The 23,087-nt window shown below is 41.6% G+C and overlaps 1 protein-coding gene and 1 long non-coding RNA gene across 9 annotated transcripts in view; one reads left to right on the top strand and one right to left on the bottom strand.

Moving 5' to 3' along the window:
• The window catches only part of LOC101133547 (paternally-expressed gene 3 protein-like), a 92,423-nt gene that overhangs the window by 55,257 nt on the left and 14,079 nt on the right, over positions 1-23,087 (top strand). For all 7 annotated transcript variants that reach the window (XM_055370699.1, XM_055370697.1, XM_055370698.1 and 4 more), the window contains one exon: positions 19,318-19,397. In XM_055370699.1, coding sequence (XP_055226674.1) covers positions 19,318-19,397 — 80 coding nt within the window. The remainder of the gene's footprint in view (positions 1-19,317; positions 19,398-23,087) is intronic.
• Positions 9,639-23,087, bottom strand: part of LOC115931653 (uncharacterized) — a 127,850-nt gene continuing 114,401 nt past the window's right edge. For both annotated transcript variants that reach the window (XR_010132069.1, XR_010132068.1), the window contains 3 exons: positions 19,190-19,341; positions 17,960-18,212; positions 9,639-11,286 (listed from right to left, as the gene is read on the bottom strand). This is a non-coding gene — a long non-coding RNA (uncharacterized lncRNA). The remainder of the gene's footprint in view (positions 11,287-17,959; positions 18,213-19,189; positions 19,342-23,087) is intronic.

Below are 23,087 nucleotides of genomic sequence, written 5' to 3'. Positions count from 1 at the left end.
CTAACTAGGATTTGACAGAGTCCTGCATTCTTTCATGTTCTTAGAACTTTATATCTTGTGGCATCTGACTATTTGGTCACAGCTTCCATGGTCATTCTGTGACAAGGGGCATCAGCATAGGTCAGGGTGGGAGGGTTGGGACTTTTGAAGGATGGATTTCCTAAATAATGTGTTACAAGAGGCTGTAAAGGAAGGGAATTAAGTGGGTGTCATTAGGGGTTGTTTGACCAATCCTTATACTCTTGGGCAATTCCTTCCTCCACCCCACAACCCAGTTGAAGGGGTAACTAACTTCCCTACTGCTATGCTTATTCTGTTAGACTTGACCTCTCCCTGGTGTCAGTTGATTGATGCCCATAGGTTCCCCGTGTCCAGTCAGACTCAGAGTGAGGGCTACCTAGGTGGTCATATGGGTTGGGGCTGGGTATACTTGTGAACAAACAGGCCTAGAAGGAAATAGGCCATAAAGCCAGAGGGAATCCTGGTTCCTGGTGCCTCATCCACCCCAGTGCCTTGTGGAGTCTGGCTGAACTGCCTGCCCTTGGGTTTCTTTTACATGGTTAATCCATTTTTTGACAAACCTCTCAAGGATTAGTGGATGTTGAATCTAAACACTAATTGTTGGGGATCAGAACATTGCAGGGTGAAGAGCAATGAACATACGCTGTCTGCAGGCTAGCCAGCTCTCGAGTTTAAGTCACTCCTCCCCTAGAAAGGCAGGAGTGATGAAGAAGCCAGGACTGGTACCATATCTCCCCACCAGCCAGACAGCAGATTGATTGATCATACCAAGCCCTTTTAACCACAGAAAGGGCAGTTTTGTGGCCTCATGGAATAGAGATTCATTCTGGGCTTAGACTTGACTTTTCCTGCCCACCAGCCTCTCAGGAATGTCTGCTGACTTACTGCATGCCTCGTACCACTTATATACCATATGCAGCAGCAAGGAGTACAGAAAAAATCTGGGGAGACTACTCTCAAACCAAAGTAGTTCAAGAAGGTTCCCCGTGATAATTGCATGGTTTCTTCCACAAAGCCAAAGGGTGAATTGTCCAGGATAGCTCTTCTGTATGCCCAGCATCCGTTAAATAACAGCACACTGCATGGTTTTGGTGGACTATCCTGACGCCATTCCTTCTGATCACCATCCCTGACCCTCCCTCATGCCAGCAAAGGAATAATTACGTGGTTTGGGGTAGACCAGTCAGACTTCCTCACCCAAGAATTTGAATTTTCAGCAGAGCAATACATGGATTGAAGGTGTTCAAAGCCAAGTCATTCTTATGGCCACACTGAGAAAAGACAGTCTATTATTTCCCCCTAATGAGATTAACAAGTCTTCTTTGATTGCTGTCCTACTAGAAGGACTGATAACTCTTTACTCACTATTTTAAGCTACACAATATTATTCCAATAAGATCCAGTTTCCCCCTTAAATTAACCTGAATAAATTTAAGTTACTTGCAAGCAGAGAATTCTAGCACAAATGTGTTTTCTTTTTAATTTTCTTTTTTTTTTTTTTGAGACAAGGTCTCACTCTGTTGCCCAGCCTGAAGTGCAGTGGCACAAACACAACTCACTGCAGCCTCAACCTCCTGGGCTCGAGTGATTCTCTGGCCTCACCTTCTTGTGTAGCTGGGATCACAGGCAGGTGCCACCACACCCAGCCAATTTTTTAATTTTTTGTAGAGACAGGATCTCAATATGGTGCCCAGGGCTCAAGTGACCTTCTTGCCTTGGCCTCCCAAAATCCTGGGATTACAGGCGTGAGCCACTGTGCCTGGCCTAGACATGTTTTTTTGTTGTTGTTGCCCTATCAGAGATATTGATGACCATTCCAAACTCAAGAAGACTTATTTTCAAGGGAATCTATCCTATCACAGCTGAACATATGGAAAGTTTCTGTCTGTATAATCATAACATGATACAAATGGGAACTCACTTTCTCAAAAAATTCTGATTTAAGTTCTTTATTCTGTTTCTTCCCTCATCCCATCATGAGGAAGCGCATAAAGGGATATGTTGGTCATTTGCCTGTCATCTTGAATTAGTCTTCAGGGATCACTGGGAAAGAAGTCAATTTTCATTTTGGTTTATAACCACATTTTGCCTTTTATTCAAGAACCATGAGGTCTCATCTCCATGCAAGGTCTTCTTAAAATTTCTCTGACTCTGAACTCCCAAGCCACCTTAATTCATTCAATAATTGATGGGCCATTTGTAAGTGTCAGGTACTGTTTGGGGCATTTGGCATTCTGTGGGGGACAAATCAGACATGGTCCCTGCCCTCATGGAACCAAGAGTATGTGTATATTTGGGCTGCCATAACAAAATATCTTAGACTGGGGAATTTATAAACAACAGAAATTTACTGCTCACAGTTCTGGAGGCTGGGAAGTCCAAGATCAAGGTGCCAGCAAATATGGAGTCTGATGAGGGCTTGCTTTCTGCTTCAAAGATGATGACTTCTTGCTGCATCCTCACATGGCAAAAGAGGCTAGGTAGCTCCCTTGCACATCTTTTATAAGGGCACTAATCCCATTCATGACCTAATCACCTCCTAAAGGCCCCACCTCTTAGTACTGTTGGATTGGGGTTTGAACATCAACATGAGTTTTGTGGGGACACAAACATTCAGACCACAGCAGTATGTACGGGGAGGAAGGCAGTAACAATATATCTCCCAATGTACATTCTCCTGTTCTTGCTAAATGTTGACTGGTTATGTGGCTATTTAGAAGAAGTAAATATTTTCTCAGCTTCCCTTGCAGCTAGAAGTAGGCATGTGACTAATGTCTGGTCCATGGGATGAGCACAGTAAAGGTATGTGTGATTTCCAGGTCACAACCAGCCTTCTACTCTCTCCTCCCCCTTCCCCACAGGCTGGAATGTAGAAATGATGGTAGGAACTGGAGCAGCCATCTTGGATCAAAAAAGGGAAGCCATGTATTGTAGATGTCAGAGTAATGAGATAAGAGCTTATGTCTGATGATTCTTGACTACCTATCCAGGCTTTTACATGAGAAATAAACATGTCATATTTAAGCATCTATTAATTGGGGGCTCTTCATTACAGGAATGAAACAAATATTGGGAAATAATTTAAAGCTCATGGGAAAGTTGCAAGAATAGTACAAAGATCACCCATCTTCACTGATTGGTAACATTTCTCCTATTTGTTTTGTCATTTGCACACTCTATTATATATATACCTAATACATTATTTTTATAACCACTGGGCATAGATCTCACACATCACAAAGCTCACCTCTGAATACTTCAGTCTGTGTCACCTAAGAATAAGAATTTTCTCTTACATAACTGAGGTACTATTATAACCTTTGCACATTTAATATTGACACAGTGCTTTTATCAAATCTGTCAATATTCCAATTTTATCAACTTGCTAAATACCCTCCATTTAAATATTCTTTTTTTCTCCAGTACAGTATCCTTTCTAGGGCTAGGACCAGGCCTGTGTTTAGCGGTTGTAAAATAGCCTCCTTTAATCTGGAAAACCTCCTCAGCCTTTCTTTGGTTTCTAAGTCACACTCTGACACACTTTGGGGTTTGGGGGGCCATTTTCCTATGAATTAGATTCAGGTTATGCAGTCGTTCCTGGAATACCACATAAGTGATTCTGTGTCCTCTCAGGACCTCACGTTTTAACCTACAAGAGATCCATATGCCATCACTGGTGATGCTAGTTTTGATCCACCCAGTCAAGGTGGTTGCCTGATTTACCCACTGAATACTTTCTGGTTTCCCTCCTTGCAACTAATAAACAATCAGTGGGAGACACTTAGATAAAGCAAGTAAGGAAGGATTGGGGAATATTTTGATTGGTCCATGATGGGTCACATGTCTACTGCAGGACCAATCCACAACTGGGGGATGTAGGACTCTTATTGGCCCAGCCTGAGTTGCATGCCTGGCCCTTCCCAGTGGAAGGTCCCAGACTCTCCCTAAAGTTAAACAATGAAATTGTGGAGTAAGTCTGTGGTTCTCAAATGGGATTGAACGATTTGCCCTCCAGGGGACATGTGGCAATGTCTGGAAACATTTCTGGTTGTCACAACTGAAGGGGTGATGCTACCAGCATCTCATGGGTGGAAGCTGCTCAATACCCTGTAATGCACACGACAGTGTCCCCACCCCCAGGACACAGAATGAACCGACCCAAAATGTCAGTAGAGCCAAGGCTGAAAAACCCTGGAGCAGAGGAAGGATGGTTCTGCAAAGGAAGGGGGACAGAGCAGAGACCCAACCCTCCAGTCTACTCTGATGCCTCGCAGCTGAAAATGCCAGCCTGGTGAAGCTGAAAGCCCAGACTCTGGGGTCTAACTGCCTGGTCACAAATATTGCCTCTGCCACTAACAGCTGTCAATCTTGGGTTATTTCCTTAACTATTCTGTGCCTCAGTTTCCTCATCTGTAAAATGGGGCTGGTGTTAGTACCCCCATTACGGGGTTACTATAAGGTTTAAGTGAGTGCATTACTTGTACCATTCTTGGAACATGCCTATTTTATAAATGTTTGTAACATAACTGATTGGAAATTTCCACCCTTGAAGAAGGTTAGATGCACACTTCTAATCTTAACCCTCTGCCTGTCCCATTCTAATCATACTGAGTGGGACAAGTTACTGAAGCTTTCTTGTCTCCGTTTCCTCTTCTGTAAAATGGAGAAATAACAACAGAGGCTACCTTGTGAGGGTTACATGAGATCATAGTACGTCAAGCATGTAGAAGAGGAAATACTCAACCATTAGGTAGGAATAATAGTCTTGACAGAAATCGCTACACCTACTCATTGCTTACCTGAAGACTGCGGTCTCCAGGTAGCATGTGGGTGCTATCTTGTTTCTAGGCTTTGAGAAGTAGCTTCAGTAATGGAAGATATGAATGCTGGTCCCTCAGTTGGATTGACTGAGGCAGCCCAATTCTTGGGACAACTTTCTTTAATAGCACCTTTGCCACCTGATGTGCAGTGTCAGTGCAGGTGGCAAAGGCTTCTACCCACCCTGAAAAGGTGTCAGTGAAGATCAGGAGGTACTTAAAGTTTCCCAAGCCTCTGGGCATAACTATGAAATCAACTTTCTCATCTTCCCCTGGACGTCTACCTTGGAACTGGACCAGCTGAGGAGCCCTCTCTGAGTTCCTCTCACCCCCGCTATCCCCACGTGGGGTGGGTATCAGGGGTTATTAACATAGTAGGTGGGATGAGTCCCAGTCACCTTTTTGATTGACTCCCTGAAGTTTGGGACAGTCATGCTTTCACAAAATCAGTTATAAAGGATTTCTTCACCAAAGTGGGTGTTAGAGTGAGCCTTTTTAATGGCCTGCAGTGCAACTGTTTTTAGGAAAAGAAATTGTCCACGAGGGTTTATTAGCCATCCTGGATGGTCAGGATTTTTGGTATAACCCCATTTGGTGGGCTTTTTCCATTCCTTCTGAGAGAAAACTGGGGTTAAAAGAGCAGGATCCAGGAGGAAAGGCAAAAGTGGCATTTGGAATGTGACCTTCCCTAAAGCTGCCTGTTTTGACCCTATGTTGGCTTTATTATTTTCTTTAATTACCTCAATGTCCCACTTCTGGTGGCTGCAGCAACGGACTATTGCCATGTGGGCTGGTTTTCTTCCAGCTTCCAATAATCTTAAAATGATGGCACTAACTGTTTAAGAGTTTAACCTGCCCCTTTCCTTCCAAATAGCCCCATGTGGGTGTAAGATGGAATACACGTGCCTGGAATCAGTGTATACAGTGAGGACCTTCCCTTCCCCAAACTCTAATGCCTGGGTTAGAGCAACAAGCTCTGCTTTCTGTGAAGAGCATCCTGGCAAGAAAGCGCTGGCTTGTATAACTTCAGTGGGAGAGAACATAGCACATCTGCCCTCCTCTGTTCCTCTTGCAGATAGCTGCTCCTACCAGTGAACCATTGGACTTCCACATTTTCAGTAGGTTCACTTTTAAGGTCTGGGCTACTGGAGTACACTTCACCATCACCTCTAAGCAGTTGTGAGATAGGTAACCATCTTCAGATGGAAAGAGGGTGGCAGGGTTCAAGCTGTTACACACCTTCAAAGTTATGTGGGGGTCATCAATAAGCATTACCTGTAACTGGAGAGCCTTGCCTGGGGACAGCCCTTCTGCCCCCTTTCTTTTATGAGGGTCTGGGTATGGTGGGGAGTCCAGACAGTTAACTTTTTTGTCTCTTTTGAAAGGGTGGCTATGGCCATCCCCAACCAAAGGCAAGGTGGCCATCCTTTAGCAACTGAGTCCAGCTGCTTGGAAAAGTAGATCATTACCCAGGTCAGTGGGTCCAACCTTTGAGTATGTATTCCTAGGGCAATTCTTCCCCTCTCATGAACATAAACATGGAAAGGTTTGCTTAAATCAGGTAGGGCTAATTCTGGGTCCCTCGTGAGCTGGGTTTTCAGCTTTTGGAATGCTTGGTCACATTCTCCCATCCATTCGAAATGGTCAGATCCTCCAGCTTCATGGCTAGGGCCTCTCCAGATATTTTGGGGAAGTTTTTTGAACACCTGGGTCAACACAGTAAATGTCAGTTGCTGTTTCCTGCCTGTCTGAGGATCCTGCCATTTGAAAGTGAAGAGAGGCTGAGAGTCTGTGGCCAGTGGAATGCAGAAAAAGTCATCTTTTAGATCCAGGATTGAGTACCATGTACAACTTGGAGGCAGAGTGGACCATAGAGTATAAGGATTAGGTACACTGGGTTTCTGTTTTCTGTGACCTCATTAATTGTCCTTAAATCTTACACTAATTGGTATTTTCCATTTGATTTCTTAACACGGAGGATAGGAGTACTGCAAGGGGATTGACAGGCCCTCAGAAGTCCCTGTTTTCTAAGCTTTTTAATCATTGGGGCCATCCCTTTTAGTGCATCTCGTTTGATCTAGTTTATATTTTAGGAGCTCAATAAAGGGGCTATCTTTTGCCTTCCCTCACGTTTCCATAGTCAATTTTGGTGGGTAATTTTATCCTTGGGGGTATTCAAAACCAAGTAGGTGGCCCCCTGTGTTGACCAAGAAGTCAACAGGCTTGTTCCTCATGCCCAGTGTCAGCCTGGGCTCCTGGGGGACGGACACCTGGAGGGCCAATTGAGGAGTCCCCAGGACCTGTCATTTTTACTACTTGGACGATCTGCCTCTGTGAGGCACCTGGTGGAACCTACCCTCTTCCCCCTCCCTTCAGACATGAAGGAGACAGTCCCTTTTCCAGTGATCCTCCCCCTTATAGAGGGCATGTTGGTTTGGTCCTAGGCCCTTAGGTCTTTAGGATCCTTTCTGTTAGTTAGGGGACCAGGGATCACTCTCTTCAGCTGTGGTACTTTATGGGTAGGTATCCTGTGAGTTATCCAGCTGGCACTTGAGGGCAACAGCCAGTAGGTGGGCTTGCCATTTGTCCTCTCTGTCTTCTTTATGTTCGTCATCCCTATCCCGGTTGTTGGACACCTTATTGGCCAGGTCTACTAGTCTTGAGATGAGAGCATCAAGCTCTAATTTTACTTTTTGGAGTTTATGTCTAATGTCTGCTGTGCTCTGAGAGCTACAATAGGATTGTTTGTCTCTTCTCTATGGGATTGGTCCACTTCCTCCCTTGCCCTTTTGAGAGCAGAGGTATTTTTCTGTTTCACTGAGGAGAATATTAAAAGGGACTGGACATCTGCTCAGTTGAGGTCATGGGTCTGAAACTATTCTGAATGAGGTTTTGAAACCCCTCAGGATCTTCCCTTAGTCCTTTAGAATGAGACTTTCCGTTATAAAGCTCTGAAGTTGTGAAGGTAAAATGTACAGCAAACATCTCTCTTTCCGCACTGGGGACCTGCTGGAAGGGGCATCATAGAGTAAGGCTGGTAAATGTCCTGCTCCAGGTAGTGGCTGGGCTGAGTCCCTCAGCGGAGTCTGAAGGGGATTGGTAAGGAGGGAGTGTGTTGCCTGCAGAGGCCACTGAGGATAAGGGAGCTATAGGTCAAAGATTATAGAATTCAAAATCAAAACCTCTTACAATCTCATTAATAGTAAATTAATACCATAAAGAGACCGGGAGAGGTGGCTCACACCTGTAATCCCAGCACTTTGGGAGGGCGAGGCAGGTGGATCACGAGGTCAGGAGTTCAAGACCAGCCTGGCCAACATGATGAATGCCCTGTCTCTACTAAAAACACAAAAAAATTAGCCGGGCATGGTGGTGGGCACCTGTAATCCCAGCTACTCGGGAGGCTGAGGCAGAGAATTGCTTGAACCTGGGAGGCGGAGGTTGCAGTGAGCCGAGATCGTGCCACTGCACTCCAGCCTGGGTGACTGAGCAAGACTCTGTCTCAAAAAAAAAAAAAAAAGTAATACCATCAAGAAACCTTGTTTTAACATAGGGGACCAATCTCAGAAAGACTATTATGAATAATTTCTTATTAATTATAGCCAACTTAATCATATACAAAATTCCTTTTATAAATTTTCTTCCACAGACTTGATCATGAACTTACACAGACCATCTATGAAATGCTTGGACCTTTTGATTTGTTCTATAATACCTCTTTTAAAATAATCGGTCATTTTATTTTAGGACAAAACTTTACCACATGAAATCCTTTTCTTATATAAAATTATTTCTTTTCTTACCGAAAATACATCTTTATGTCTAAAAATCTTTTCTCTCTTTCTCTCTCTTACTTACTGGTTCCTTTCTACCTTTTTAAATAAATAAATAACCTCTAAACTACATAAAATTATTGTTTTCTCAATAAGAATACAACTTACAGAGTTACATATTATTGCAATTCTTACTTTTAGTAACCTTAAATTTTAGTGAAAACTCAGGAAGCAATAAATCTTGAACTGTTTATCAGATGTTAGCATTTTATAGCTGAAACCATTCTGTAATTTTTAGAAACATGTTTTTTTCATATAACCCATTTTTAATCGGAAAACACCCAACATCTAATGAGTATTTATTATTCAAGATAATTATAAGATTTTAAATTACATGAAAAGTCTGTCTACAAGCATTTTTCCCATTTATATGTACTTAGTTCTTTCATTTTTTTAAGGATTCTTTTTTTTCTATTGTGAGGTCAAATTTACATACATCAAAACATACAGATCTTAAGGATATTATTCAATGAGTTTTGGAAAATATGTACACCTGTGTAACTCAAATCTCTATTAATATACAAAACAATATTGTCAATCCCAAAATTCCCTCTTGCTCCTCATCAGTCTCCAACTCTGTCTCCTTAGGGGCAACCACCAATTTATTTTCACCACACATTAGTTTTGCTTGTTGTAGAATTAGCATGAATGGAATGACACAGCATGCATTCGTTGTGTAACTCTTCTTTCACTCAGCATGTTTTTCTATATTCATCCATTTTATAGCATGTATAGGCAGTTTGTTCCTTTTTTGCTGAGTGTAGTATTCCATCACATGAACCTAGCATACTTTGGTTATTTATTCTACTATTGATTGACACCTGGGCTGTTTCCAGATTTTTGGCTATTATGAATATAGCTGCTAAGAACATTTCATGTACAAGTATTTCTTTTGCATGTGTGGCCATATGTTTTTATTTCTCTTGGGTAAATACTTAAAAATGAAATCACTGGATCAGGTAGTAGGTATATGTTTAGGGTTTTTTTTATTTCCAACTTTTATTTTAAGGTCAGGGGTACATGTGCAGGATGTGTAGGTTTGTTACATAGGTAAATGTGTGCCATAGTGGTTTGCTGCACAGATCATTCCATCCCCTAGGTATTAAGCCCAGCATGCATTAGCTATTCTTCCCGATGCTCTCCCTCCCGCTCCGCACCCTGCAACAGGCCCCAGTGTGTATTGTTCCCCACCATGTGTCCATGTGTTCTCATCATTCAGCTTCCACTTATAAGTGAGAACATGTGGTATTTGCTTTTCTGTTCCTGCATTAATTTGCTGAGGATAATGGCTTCTGGTTCCATCCAGGTCCCTGCAAAAGACATTATCTTGTTCCTTTTTATGGCTGCGTGGTATTCCTTGGTGTACACGTACCATATTTCCTTTATCAAGTCTGTCATTGATGAGCATTTAGGTTGATTCCATGTTTTTGCTATTTTGCAATGAACATGCACATGTATCTTTATAATAGAATGATTTATATTCCTCTGGGTATATACCCAGTAATGAGATTGCTGGGTCAAATGATATTTCTTCCCCTAGGTCTTTGAGGAATCACCACACTGTCTTCGACAAGGGTAGAACTAATTTATACTCCAACCAACGTATAAAAGTGTTCATTTTTCTTCACAACCTTGCTATCATCTGTTGTTTTTTGACCTTTAAGTAATAGCCATTCTGACTGGTGTGAGATGGTATCTCATTGTGGTTTTCATGTGCATTTCTCTAATGATCAGTGGTGTTGAGCTTTTTTAAAAAAAATGTTCATTGCCCACAGAAATTTCTTCTTTTGAGAAGTGTCTGTCCACGTCCTTTGCCCATTTTTTAATGGTGTTGTTTTTTTTCTTGTAAATTTGTTTAAGTTCCTTGTAGATGCTGGATATTAGACCTTTGTCAGATGGATATATTGCAAAAATTTTCTCCCATGCTGTAGGTTGTCTGTTCACTCTGATGATAATTTCTTTGCTGTACAGAAGCTCTTTAGTTTAATTAGATTCCATTTGTCAATTTTTGCTTTTGTTGCTACTGCTTTTGGCATCTTTGTCATGAAATATTTGCCTGTGCCCATGTCCTGAATGGTATTGCCTAGATTTTCTTCTAGGGTTTTTATAGTTTGGGTTTTTACATTTAAGTCTTTAATTCATCTTGAGTTGATTTTTGTATATGGTATAAGGAGGGGCTCCAGTTTCAACTTTCTGCATATGGCTAGCCAGTTCTCCCAACACCGTTTATTAAATAGGGACTCCTTTCCCCATTGCTTGTTTTTGTCACATGCACACACACACACACAAAGATCCAAAAGCCTTTACCTCAGAATTTTAGCCATGAGATGCAATACGAACTCACCATTGTATAAAGATAGCTGGATCCAAATTATTTCTAACAAAATTGGAACCTGTTCACATGGCTAAACTTTGTTTGCCCTGATAAGTAATTCAATGAAAGCTGTGGACCAAAATTTTGGGTAAAGCAGTCTTCATGGCAGTTTTGATTGTAAAAACTTCTTTTTCATTTTTTTCTTCAGTTTCAAAGAAGTTTCCAGTGTTCCCATTTCAGTTAGACCATAAATAATAAGTGTTATTTCAGCACCAGCAACTTAATAACAGCAGATTCAAAGCTGGCAGAGAAGAAAAGAAAGGAAGATATGGAGCTTTAGAGGACTCTGCTTAACTCTGTAGCAGCAGATTAACCATTTAAACTCTAAATTTTCCTTACTGTGCACAAAACCGATATTGACCATTGCACTCAGGCATCCCTGGTGTCTTATTGAGGCTAGTGGGCATCACTGGCACCCTGTCTCAGGTAGTCTCCCATAGGTACCTTAACCTCATAATGGAGATTTCTTCCAGTCCCCCAAAAGTGGTCCCTTAAACTCACAGCCTCTGAATCATCCTCCTTTTGGTAAAGCAGCCAAGGCCACCTTGTTTTTAGGGCCTCAGGGAGGAGGAAGAGGAGGAGGAGGAGGGGAAGAAGGAGGAGAAGAAGAAAGAGGTACTTTTAAGACGGGGAGAAATCCAAGTTCCTCCAGTGCATGGAAATTGGCATGTAGGAGGTTTTCACAGGCATAAGAGAACAAACACTAACAGGAATAAACAGAAAGAAATAGAAAACAACACACATACATAAAAGACTTGCTGGTAGGTCATTTCCTGGTTCTGTAGGCTACACTGTCAACCCTTCAATTCCTCTCTCACCTTTCTAAGGATGGTTTTCTTTAAATCAATATAATAATAAATTTTGTCATGCTTTCAGCTCACCCTCACATAGTCACAGCTTATTTATTTATTTATTTGTTTATTTGTTTATTTATTTGAGACATAGTCTCACTCTGTTGCCCAGGCTGGAGTGCAGTGGGCAACTCACTGCACTTCACGAGTTCAAGCCATTCTCATGCCTCAGCCTCCTGAGTAGCTAGGACTACAAGTGTGCACCACCACACCCAGCTATTTTTTTAAAATATTTTTAGTAGAGAGGGGGTCTCACCATGTTAATTAGGCTGGTCTCAAACTCTTGACCTCAGGTCATCTGCCTGCCTCAGCCTCCCAAAGTGCTGGGATTACAGGTGTGAACCACCATGTCTGGCCGAGCCACCGTGCCTGGCCTCTTTAAATCAATAGAATAATAAATTTTGTCATGCTTTCAGCTCACCCTCACGTAGTCACAGCTTAGTTTAGTCTTTATGTAGACAAGACCCCTAAAAACTTAAAACAAAGATGGTGTGTTTGTCTGCTTGCTTTCTGACGACACCCTACTCTGTAATGGAATAGCTTCTAATAAACTTGCCTTTTTCACCATGCTCTGTGACTTGCCTTGAATTCCTTCCTGTACGAGATCCAAGAACCCTCTTTTGGGGTTTGGATCAAGACCCTTTTCTGGCAACGCTTTCATTTGCCTGCTCTTTGTCCCACTCATTCTGGGCATATGGCCAGCCTCCCCGCCCCCCACTGCCTGGGGGACCTTTAGTGGACTCACTGAGCAAGCTCACCCCAGTTGTCCACGGGTGAGCAGCCAGAGGGTAAGCTTTGCTTGGTCATTCCTGGGCCTAGAGGACTGACCCGCTCTCCAGCGGGGATCAGCCTCCAGCTTAGAGGTTCGGGCATGAGTGGAGCCAACCTGCAGCAGTGGCATCCAGCTTCGGGGATGTCACTGTTCTGTCACTCTAGCCTCGGTGACAGAGTGAGACATCATCTCTAACAAAGTTAAAAAAAAGAAAAAGAAAAATTTGGAAGAAAATTCCACCAAGTTCCAAAAACCACAACTTAAATTTGCCATGTGTGCTGCGTGCTGTCAAATCCGCAAGAATGATGTGTAGGTACTGTACTAGGTAATGTAAGTAATCTAGAGATGATTTAAAGTATGCCTAAGCATGTGCATAGATTATATGCAAATACTATGCCATTTTACATGAGGCTTCAGCGTCCACAAAATTTGATACCCTGGCGGTCCTAAAACAAATCCCCCAGGAATACTGAGGGAAGCCTTACACACATATACATATACATTTCTTCTACAAGTATAAAGAAACATTGGTGGGTCACTTCAGATCAGTTACAGTGGTTACCTAAGTTTTGGGGGTAAAATTTTGGTGAATGGTGCACACGTGGTGTGAGGAAGGGTTTTCACTGACTACCGCTTATTTTCAAATTTTTGAAATTAGTTTGTTATTTTTTATTTTTACCACGTATCCTCAAGTTCTAAGTAATATATTAACTCTCCAAAACTTACATAAGGCATTAGTTTTTTTGTTGTTTTGTTTTGTTTTTGTTTTTTTGAGATGGAGTCTCGCTCTGTCGCCCAGGCTGGAGTGCAGTGGCGCGATCTCGGCTCACTGTAACCTCTGCCTCCCAGGTTCAAGCAATTCTCCTGCCTCAGCCTCTCGAGTAGCTGGGGTTACAGGCGCCCACCATCAACAGAAGGCGTTAGTTTTAAGAAGGAAGGTCACAGGAGCGCCCTCCTACGTCGCCGCCCTTCTCCTCGCCGTACCAACCCTATCCTCGTGTCTCACAGGGCACTTGGCCAGGAGCGGCTGTGGTTCCTCAACCCGTCCACCGCAGAGCGCACGCGCAAGCCAGCCACAGCGCATGCGCTGCTGGTTTTGGTCAGGTCGTGGAGACGTTCAGCCAGGCCAGGGCGTGAGGCATGCGAGGTGAGTCCGCTGGGCCCGGGGTAGGATAGCGGCCGGCGCGCGGGTAGCCCAGCCAGGGGCCTGGGCGGGGCTGGGGCCCCAGTGGACTTGAGGGCGCAAGAGGCATCCAGCGCGGGGCAGCGCGCGGCTTCGTGAGGAAGACTCCGCGGCGGGCCCTACTGGGGCCTTGTGGTGGAAAAGCCACCCCAGAGGCGAGGGCTGCGTCTGACTGCCCTAAAATCGGTGCCCCTGCAGGGAGGGACCCAGGACGGCTCTGCGCTGGTGGGCCTGGAGCCCACCCCAAGGCCGGAGGCTGAGGCTTGAGAATCACTTGAGCCCAGGAGGCAGGGGTTGCAGTGAGCCAAGATTGCGCCACTGCACTCCAGCCTGGGCGACTGAGCGAGACTCTGCCTCAAAAAAAGAAAAAAAAGAAAAGAAAAAAAAGAAACACCCCAATGGAAAGAAGCACAAAGGGCGTGAACAATTTATAATTGGCTTGTAAATCTGAAACAAAGAGAAAGCCGTATTATTAATCAAAAGAAATGTAAAATTAAAGAATAAAATGATATATTTTTAAATCTGTCTAATTGACAACAGATTTTGAGGGATGATAATGCTCTTGATTGGCAGAACCAGTTACATAATTTGCAGGGCCTAGGGCAAAATGCAAATGTGGGGCTCCTTGTCCAAAAAATTGTGAAAAATTTCAAGAGAGTGACAGTAAAGCATTAAACTAGGCCTGTGGGCTTTATGAGAATGGGGCCCTTGTGACTGCCCTGATTACAAGCCCATGAAGATGGCACTATTGGCTTGTAAGGTGGACTGAGTGAGACATGTAATCTTATACATTGAGTTTGGAAGAAGAAGTTGGTAGCCATTGAAAGGAAAATTTGGCAGATTGTGTCAAGAACTTTTAAAAACAGTTTATCCCTTTTGTCTATGTAATTTGGGAGCAAATACTTAGTTTCAGTGATGTTCATTACGTTATGATTTCTAATGGAAAACAAAAATAAATGCTTTCAAATGGAAAAACTGTTAAATTATAGAAGTAAAAGGCGTAAGTTTTAGTGGGGATAAGAAAAGAAAAAAATGTTTTCCCCAAGTGGCATCTTTGTTCATGGTTTCTTAGAGTGAGTGTAGCCTTTATGGAAGGTATGTTTTATTTCTGTGATTACAGAAGAAATGAAGGTTTGTTGTAGAACATCTTGAAGCTAGAAAATAGTTTTGAGAGAGAAAGTACAAAATCACCTATAAAAATCACTTATAATATTACCGTTCGTACTTAACCCACTGGCACAGTATTTTGGTTTACCACCTTTTCTCTGCTTTATATGGGTAAGCACATATTGTTATGTACAGGTTTCCTTTTTCCACTTGATATTATGACTAGATGTTTTCCTACAACTATAATACAGCTAAAAAATGTTTAGCAAAATATACATATGGAAAAGGGCACAAACCACAAATGTGTAGCTCAGTTTTCAGAAAGTGAATACACTGTGTCCACATCATTCCTAGCTTTCCAGAAGCCCTAATGCCTGGTTCCAGTCATTACCACCCTTCCCCCCCAGCAGCAGCCACTATTCTGACTTCTAACACTTTAGGTTTATTTTGCCTGTTTTTGACCTTTATATAAATGGAATCATATAATACAGACCTTTTTTTTGAGCCTGGTTTCTTTCATTCAACAGCAACTTAACATTCATATTTTCTGTTTAGCATTCCAATATACAAACATATCATCCTACTGTGGCTCTATTCTCCTTGTCAACACTTGGTATTGTCTGACTTTTTCATTTTGGACATTTTGGAGGGTGCATAGTGTTATCCTGTTGGGGTTTTAATTCCTATATCTCTGATAACTAATGAAGTTTAGCCTTGTTTTATGTTGATTGGCTATTTATAGCTGTCATCTTTTGTGTAATACTTGTTCAGATCACCTTCACTCCACTGTCCAATCATAACTATGCAGGCTAGTTGTAAGTCTGTACGTAATTTCTGCAGGTCCTGAGGTTTCTGTATCCTTTCAGCTGATACAGCCCTGCCTACCATCTTCCACAACATTGTGTACTGGAGCAGCCTGCCTTTAAGAGTAGCTCTGTCCTGTAAAGGGCCAAGGTGTAGAGATGCTGGATGTGACAGGGGTTTCAGATATCTTGAGGAATCCCTACATCTTTTGTGTGTGTGGTCAAGAGAAGAAACTAGAAACAGAGACACTGAAAGTTTCTCATCAAAAGTTTGGGGATTTTCAGTACCTGTCAGTGAATGGGCCTCATCAAGCTGTGATCCAAATCCAGGAGCTCTGTTTGCAATGGCTGCAGCCAGAGATCCTCACCAAGGAGCAGATGATAGAGCAACTAGTGCTGACACAGTCTCTGAGCACCCTGCCAGAGGAGATTCAGACATGGGTGAGGTCAAAACAGCCCAAGAACAGCAAAGAGGCAGGAACCATGGTGGCAAACTTTATTCAGGCATGTGAGAAGGAAGGTGAGAAGGAGGAAGCAACTGGCTGCTTCTGTTTATTGAATATCTGCTGTATGCCTGGCACGTAATAGGAGCTAAATAGAAATTTTGCTGAGTGAATGAATGAAAGAATGCATTTTATACATTCAGTCTGATCTGCCTAATCTCATGTGAGATGAAAGAAATTTGGGGTTTGGGTTATTTTAAAATTTTTATTTTAAGTTCAGGGGTGCATTTGCAAGTTTATTACATGGGTATATTGGATGCTGCTGAAGTTTGGGCTTCTAATGATTCTGTCACCCAAGTAGTGAACATAGTACTGGATAGGCAGTTTTTCAACCTTTGCCCTCCTTCCTCATTACCCCCTTTTGGAATTTTCCGTGTTTATTGTTCCCATCTTAGAGTCCATGTATACCCAGTGTTTAGCTCCCACTTAAAAGCGGAAACATGTAGTATTTGGTTTTCTTTTTTTTTTTTTTTTTTTTTTTTGAGACAGAGTCTTGCTCTGTCGCCCAGGGTAGAGTGCAGTGGCATGATCTCGGCTCACTGCAACCTCCACCTCCCGGGTTCAAGCAATTCTCCTGCCTCAGCCTCCCGAGTAGCTAGAATTACAGGGGCCCACCACCACGCCTGGCTAATTTTTGTATTTTTAGTAAAGACGGGTTTTCACCATGTTGGTAGGGCTGGTCTCGAACTCCTGACCTTGTGATCCACCCACCTCAGCCTCCCAAAATGCTGGAATTATAGACAAGAGCCACCGCAGATCCTGTGTTAATTTGCTTAGGTTAATGGCTTCAGCTGCACCCATGTTGCTGCAGAGGACATGATTTCATTCCTTTTTATGCCTATGTGGGTTTGGCTTTTGCTTTTAACATATACTATTTCTCTGAGTGTATCAGCTTTGTTCACCTTGCCTCACATTTCTTATCCAGTGTAAACCTTAGTTTCAACATAAAACAAGACACACACACTACAAAAAAAAAAAAATCTGGGATTGCTTGTGGCATTAATATATTAAGTGTAAATTTGGGAAAATTGGTCTTTACATTATTTAGTCTTTCTATTCAAGAACAAGAATGATTAGCTAAATTTTAGATGCAAGGGGGCATAAAATATGGGAGATACAAAGACTGGAAGTTCAACTTCTGCCAAAATTTGACTGGTATCTTAGAAACTCAAGTTATTAGATTAGAGCTAAGGAGGCATTTCAAGAATGAGAGAAGAAAGCCACTGGGTCCTTATAGTCCTTTGAAACAAATAATACTAACTAAAAGCAAAGTATTGTTTGGGGCATATATATAGCAAGGGAACAATGAATACTAACACCAGACCTCAGGGCATACTTATCTCTAGAGGGAAGGCTGGAGTATGGACATGAAAGAAGCACACAGGCAGATGTAAGTTATTGGGAATGTTCTACTTTTGGGTTGGATAGTACATTCACAGGCCTTAATTATACTTAAAAATATAAACAAATGAACTTAAAATAACCATGAGAGCCATGCATGGCTCAATAAAGATAGCATATCATGAACTAAGGATTATGATTAATCCCATTCTGTGCTCCCACATTACTTAAAAGAATTTTTAAAATGCTAATAGTGAACACTTGAGCACTTAGAATGTTTTAATGTATTATCATAGGTGTTTTTTCATGTTAATTCATTTTCTTCTATTAATAGCTCTGTGAAATAGGTATTACCTTCATTTCGTAGACCAGGAGACAGAGGCATAAAGAGGTTGAGTAACTTGACCATGGTTCCACAACTTATATTAATAATTGGCAGTCAGGATTCAGACTTAGGCTGCTGGCTCCATCATCTGTACTCTTAATCACCGTGTTACATGAGTGCCTCATACGGATATAGTGGATGTTGTCCCAGAGGCTAAAAACTTGGCCAGAGGCACTGAGTTATTGATGAAGCTAGAGTTCAGTGAGAAGGAAAGAGAGTTCCCTAGGGTACCAGAAAGAAACAACAGATTAATGAAGGGTTTACCCAGAAAAGAGAATATATAGGCAAGGAAGGCCATCAAGGTTAAGGCTCCTGGAGGGAAAGGGGTGGTTGTCTTTTAGATCAACGAGTGAAAAATATGTAGGAAAGGCTTAATCATAAGAGCTGCCATTTACCAAAAAAATACCTACTGTGTGCCTTACATATGTAATGTTTAATTCTCACAAGAGCCCTTAGAGGTATAGTATACTCCCCTTATCTGAGGGGCATACATTCTAACACACTTGAAAGTGTGGATAGTATCAAACCCTATATATACTATGTCTTTTCCTCTACATACATACCTGTGACGAAGTTTATTAATTAGGCACAGTATGATATTAACAACTAGTTATAAAATGGAACAATTATTAACAGTAGGTTAGCATCACTACTCATGTGCTTTGGGGGCATTATTAAGTAAAATAAGGTGTACATGAACACAAGCACTGTGATACCATGACAGTTGATCTGATGACCAAGACAGCTAATAAGTGACTAAGGGGTAGTGTATACAGAGTGGATACACTGGACAAAGGGATGATTCATGTCCCAAGTGGGACAGAGCAGGAAAGTGTGAGATTTCATCACCAGAATGGCACACAATTTATAACATATGAATTATTTATTTCTGGAATTTTCCATTAAATATTTTTGACCCCCAATTGACCATGGGTAACTGAAACTGCAGAAAACAAAACCTCAGATAAGTGGGGACTACTGTATAGGTATTGTCACTATTTCTGCTTTACAGTTGAGAAACAGAGGTTCTGTGGTGATCTTGACTGGACAGTGAGGCCCGAAATGACTGATATGGAGGGAACTTTCACTTTATTTGGAAGGCAGTGGGAGCCGTTGAAGCATTTAGAGCTGGGAAATAACCAGAGCTCTCTTTTGGAACTTGTTATTTTGAGTTGAGAAATGATATCTGACTTTCTCACCATAGGAACTCTAGAGCTGCTGTTCCTTCCCATGGCAGGACAGGGTGGCATGAGGGTGGCTGGCCACTGTGTCTGTCAGTGCTACCAGACAGGACTCAATTCCATGGTTATTCCTCTCTCCCTTCTAGGTTTCCTTGCTCAGGACTCTGTCCCTGCAGAAAAGAGGAACACAGAGATGTTAGACAATCTGCCATCTGCTGGGTCCCAGGTGAGTCAGGCTTTCCTCTGACATGGTTATCAAATATGGGGATCTTATCTTCCTAATTTGTGGACTTCCTTATTTAATTAAACCACATCCTCATTTCCATTAAGTTTTTATATAAATATCACTTTACTGAGCCTTTTTTCTGACTAATCTGACATTTGCTTATGATTCTTTTTTTTCTTATTTCTCCAAGAAAAATCCTTCTGACTCTTTTATCCTCCTTCCGTGCTTTACTTTTCTTTGTTGTACTTATCACCATCCCACATACTATATATTTAATATTTTTCCTCTTTTCCTGTCTTTTGAATTAATTGTTTACTTATTTTTTTAGTATTCTGTTTTATTCAGAAAAACCCTTATGTGGTTTGCATTATTATTGTACCCCTTTTTGTATATGAGGGAGTGGAGGCAGAAAGACTAAGTAATATGCTGAAGGGTAACACAGCTGTTAAATAATACGATTGAGATATGAACCCAGGCAGTCTGGCTTTAGAGTCCACATTCATAACCGCTTAGTTATTGCTGCCTAAGGTAGTGCAGTTACTCCAACTTCGGCTGGCCAGATTTAGCAAGTAAATATACACAACATCCAAATTAAATTTGAATTTTAGATAAACTACAAATAAATTTTTAGCATAAGTATAAATAAATTTTTAGCATAACTATGAAGTTTGAATTTCAGATAGACAGTTTTTTGCATAAGGATGCAATGTTTCATATTTAAGACATACTTATGTAAAAAACTGTTGTTTATCCAAGCTCCTCCAAGCTAAAGGAGCATGTTTTAACCGAATGCAAGGAAGCTAAGAACCTTGAAAAAAGGTTAGAGGAATTGCTAACTAGAATAACCAGTTTAGAGACGAACATAAATGACCTGATGGAGCTGAAAAACACAGCATGAGAACTTCATGAAGCATACATAAGTATCAATAGCGAATCGATCAAGCAGAAGAAAGGATATCAGAGACTGGAGATCAATTTAATGAAATAAAGCATGAAAACAAGATTAGAGAGAAAAGAATGAAAAGAAATGAACAAAGCCTCCAAGAAATATGGGACTATGTGAAAAGACCAAAACCTACGTTTGATTGGTGTACCTGAAAGTGACGGGGAGAATAAACCAAGTTGGAAAACACTCTTCAGGATATTATCCAGGAGAACTTCCCCAACCTAGCAAGACAGGCCAACATGCAAATTCAGGAAATACAGAGACCACCACAAAAATACTCCTCGAGAAGAGCAACTCCAAGACACATATAATCATCAGATTCACCAAGGTTAAAATGAAGGAAAAAATGTTAAGTGCAGTCAGAGAGAAAGTTCGGGTTACCCACAAAGGGAAGCCCAGCAGACTAACAGCAGATCTCTCTGCAGAAACCCTACAAGCCAGAAGAGAGTGGAAGTCAATATCAACATTCTTAAGGAAAAGAATTTAGAACTCAGGATTAAGAAACTCACTCAAAACCACACGATTATATGGAAACTGAACAACCTGCTCCCGAATGACTCAGTAAATAACGAAATTAAGGCAGAAATAAATAAATTCTTTGAAACCAATGAGAACAAAGACACAACGTACCAGAATCTCTGGGACACAGCTAAAGCAGTGTTTCCAGGGAAATTTATAGCACTAAATGCCCACAGGAGAAAGCAGGAAAGATCTAAAATTGACACCCTAACATCACAATTAAAATAAGTAGAGAAGCAAGAGCAAACAAATTCAAAAGTTAACAGAAGACAAGAAATAACTAAGAGCAGAACTGAAGGAGATAGAGACAAAAAAAAAAAAAAACCCTTCAAAAAAAATCAATGACTCCAGGAGCTGGTTTTTTGAAAAGATCAGCAAAACTTATAGACTGCTCACCAGACTAATAAAGAAGAAAAGAGAGAAGAATCAAATAGACACAATAAAAAATGATAAAGAGATATCACCACTGATCCCACAGAAATACAAACTACCATGAGAGAATACTATAAACACCTCTACGCAAATAAACTAGAAAATCTAGAAGAAATGGATAAATTCCTGGACACATACACCCTCCCAAGACTAAACCAGGAAGAAGTCGAATCCCTGAATAGACCAATAATAAGTTCTGAAATTGAGGCAGTAATTAATAGCCTACCAACCAAAAAAAAAAAAAAAACCCAGGACCAGACAGATTGACAGCCGAATTCTACCAGAGGTACAAAGAAGAGCTTGTACCATTCCTTCTGAAACTATTCCAAACAATAGAAAAAGAGGCTCATTTTATGAGGCCAGCATCATCCTGATAGCAAAACCTGGCAGAGACAACAAAAAAAGAAAATTTCAGGCCAATATCCCTCCCAAGGTGGGAGGATCACCTGAGGTCAGGAGTTCGAGACCAGCCTGACCAACATGGTGAAACCCTGTCTCTACTAAAAATACAAAAATTGGGTGGGCGTGGTGGCACATGCCTGTAATCCCAGCTACTTGGGAGGCTGAGGTGGGAGACTCACTTGAACCTGGGAGGCAGAGGTTGCAGTGAGCCAAGATCATGTCGCTGCACTCCAGCCTGAGTGAGAGTGAGACTCCATCTCAAAAAACAAAAACAAAACCAAAAAATATTTTTAATAGACACATAACAAAATTTGTTCTTCACAAAACCCTATGATACAAAAAGTACAATGACCATTTATAGGTCAAGGTCCAGATCAGAGATGTTACCTGTCTTGTCCAATGAAATTAAATAACAGTACAGACCGGGTGCAGTGGCTGATACCTGTAACCCCAGCACTTTGGGAGGCCAAGGCAGGCAGATCACCTTAGGTCAGGAGTTGAAGACCAGCCTGGCCAACATGCAAAACCCCATCTCTACTAAAAATACAAAAATTAGCTGGGTGTGGTGACACACACCTGTAATCCCAGCTACTTGGGAGGCTGAGGCACGAGAATTGCTTGAACCCAGGAGGTGGAGGTTGCAGGGAGCTGAGATTGCACCACTGCACTCCAGCCTGGGCGACAGAGTGAGACTCTATCTCAAAAAACAAACAAGAAAAACAAAACAAAACAAAAAACAATGAAACAGTACAGTACTTGAACCCAGGTCTCTGAACTGCCAGCCCAGTGCTCTTCCCACCCAACACACTATCCATGAATGAAATTGTCAAAGATTTCAAAAAACTCAGCCCCTTAAAACTTACTGAAATTCAAATTTAACTGGGCATGCTGAATTTTATCTGGCCGTCCTATTTCAACTAAATTTTTGGATTTGGGGATTTGAGACAATGGGGTCCGCTGGGAAGCATGGATAGGCTAGAATAGTCCAGAATTTTAAAAAAAGGAAAGGTAATTATGTCCTACCATGTATTTCCTCCAAAATAATGAATAATAGTTTAATGAAATCATCAAACATAGAACTTTTTTCACGTTGTACAAGATTATACAAATGATTCTGGTAGTGTCATCATCTGTTTGTTTATTCACCAATGTCTACCGGTGTCAGGCTCTGTTTGAGGGGAAAAAGTGTTCTTAGAACCATATGGGGGTGCCAAAAAGTCACAAAGCAATTGAAAAGGGCCTTTTCCTTGAAAGTCGTGTCCTAGAACACGCATTCTTAAGGAGGATATTGCCTTCAAGGGGAAGAAAATTGGTTCTTGAGGGTGAACACATACTATTCTTCTTATGTGTACAGCACAGACATACATACAGTACATACACAGTATATTTGC

The sequence above is a fragment of the Gorilla gorilla genome, chromosome 20, assembly GCF_029281585.2.
Source record: "Gorilla gorilla gorilla isolate KB3781 chromosome 20, NHGRI_mGorGor1-v2.1_pri, whole genome shotgun sequence".
In the NCBI taxonomy this organism is placed as follows: Eukaryota; Metazoa; Chordata; class Mammalia; order Primates; family Hominidae; genus Gorilla; species Gorilla gorilla.
The sequence above is the reverse complement of the archived record's forward strand: the minus strand, read 5'-3'. Positions and strand labels throughout refer to the sequence as shown.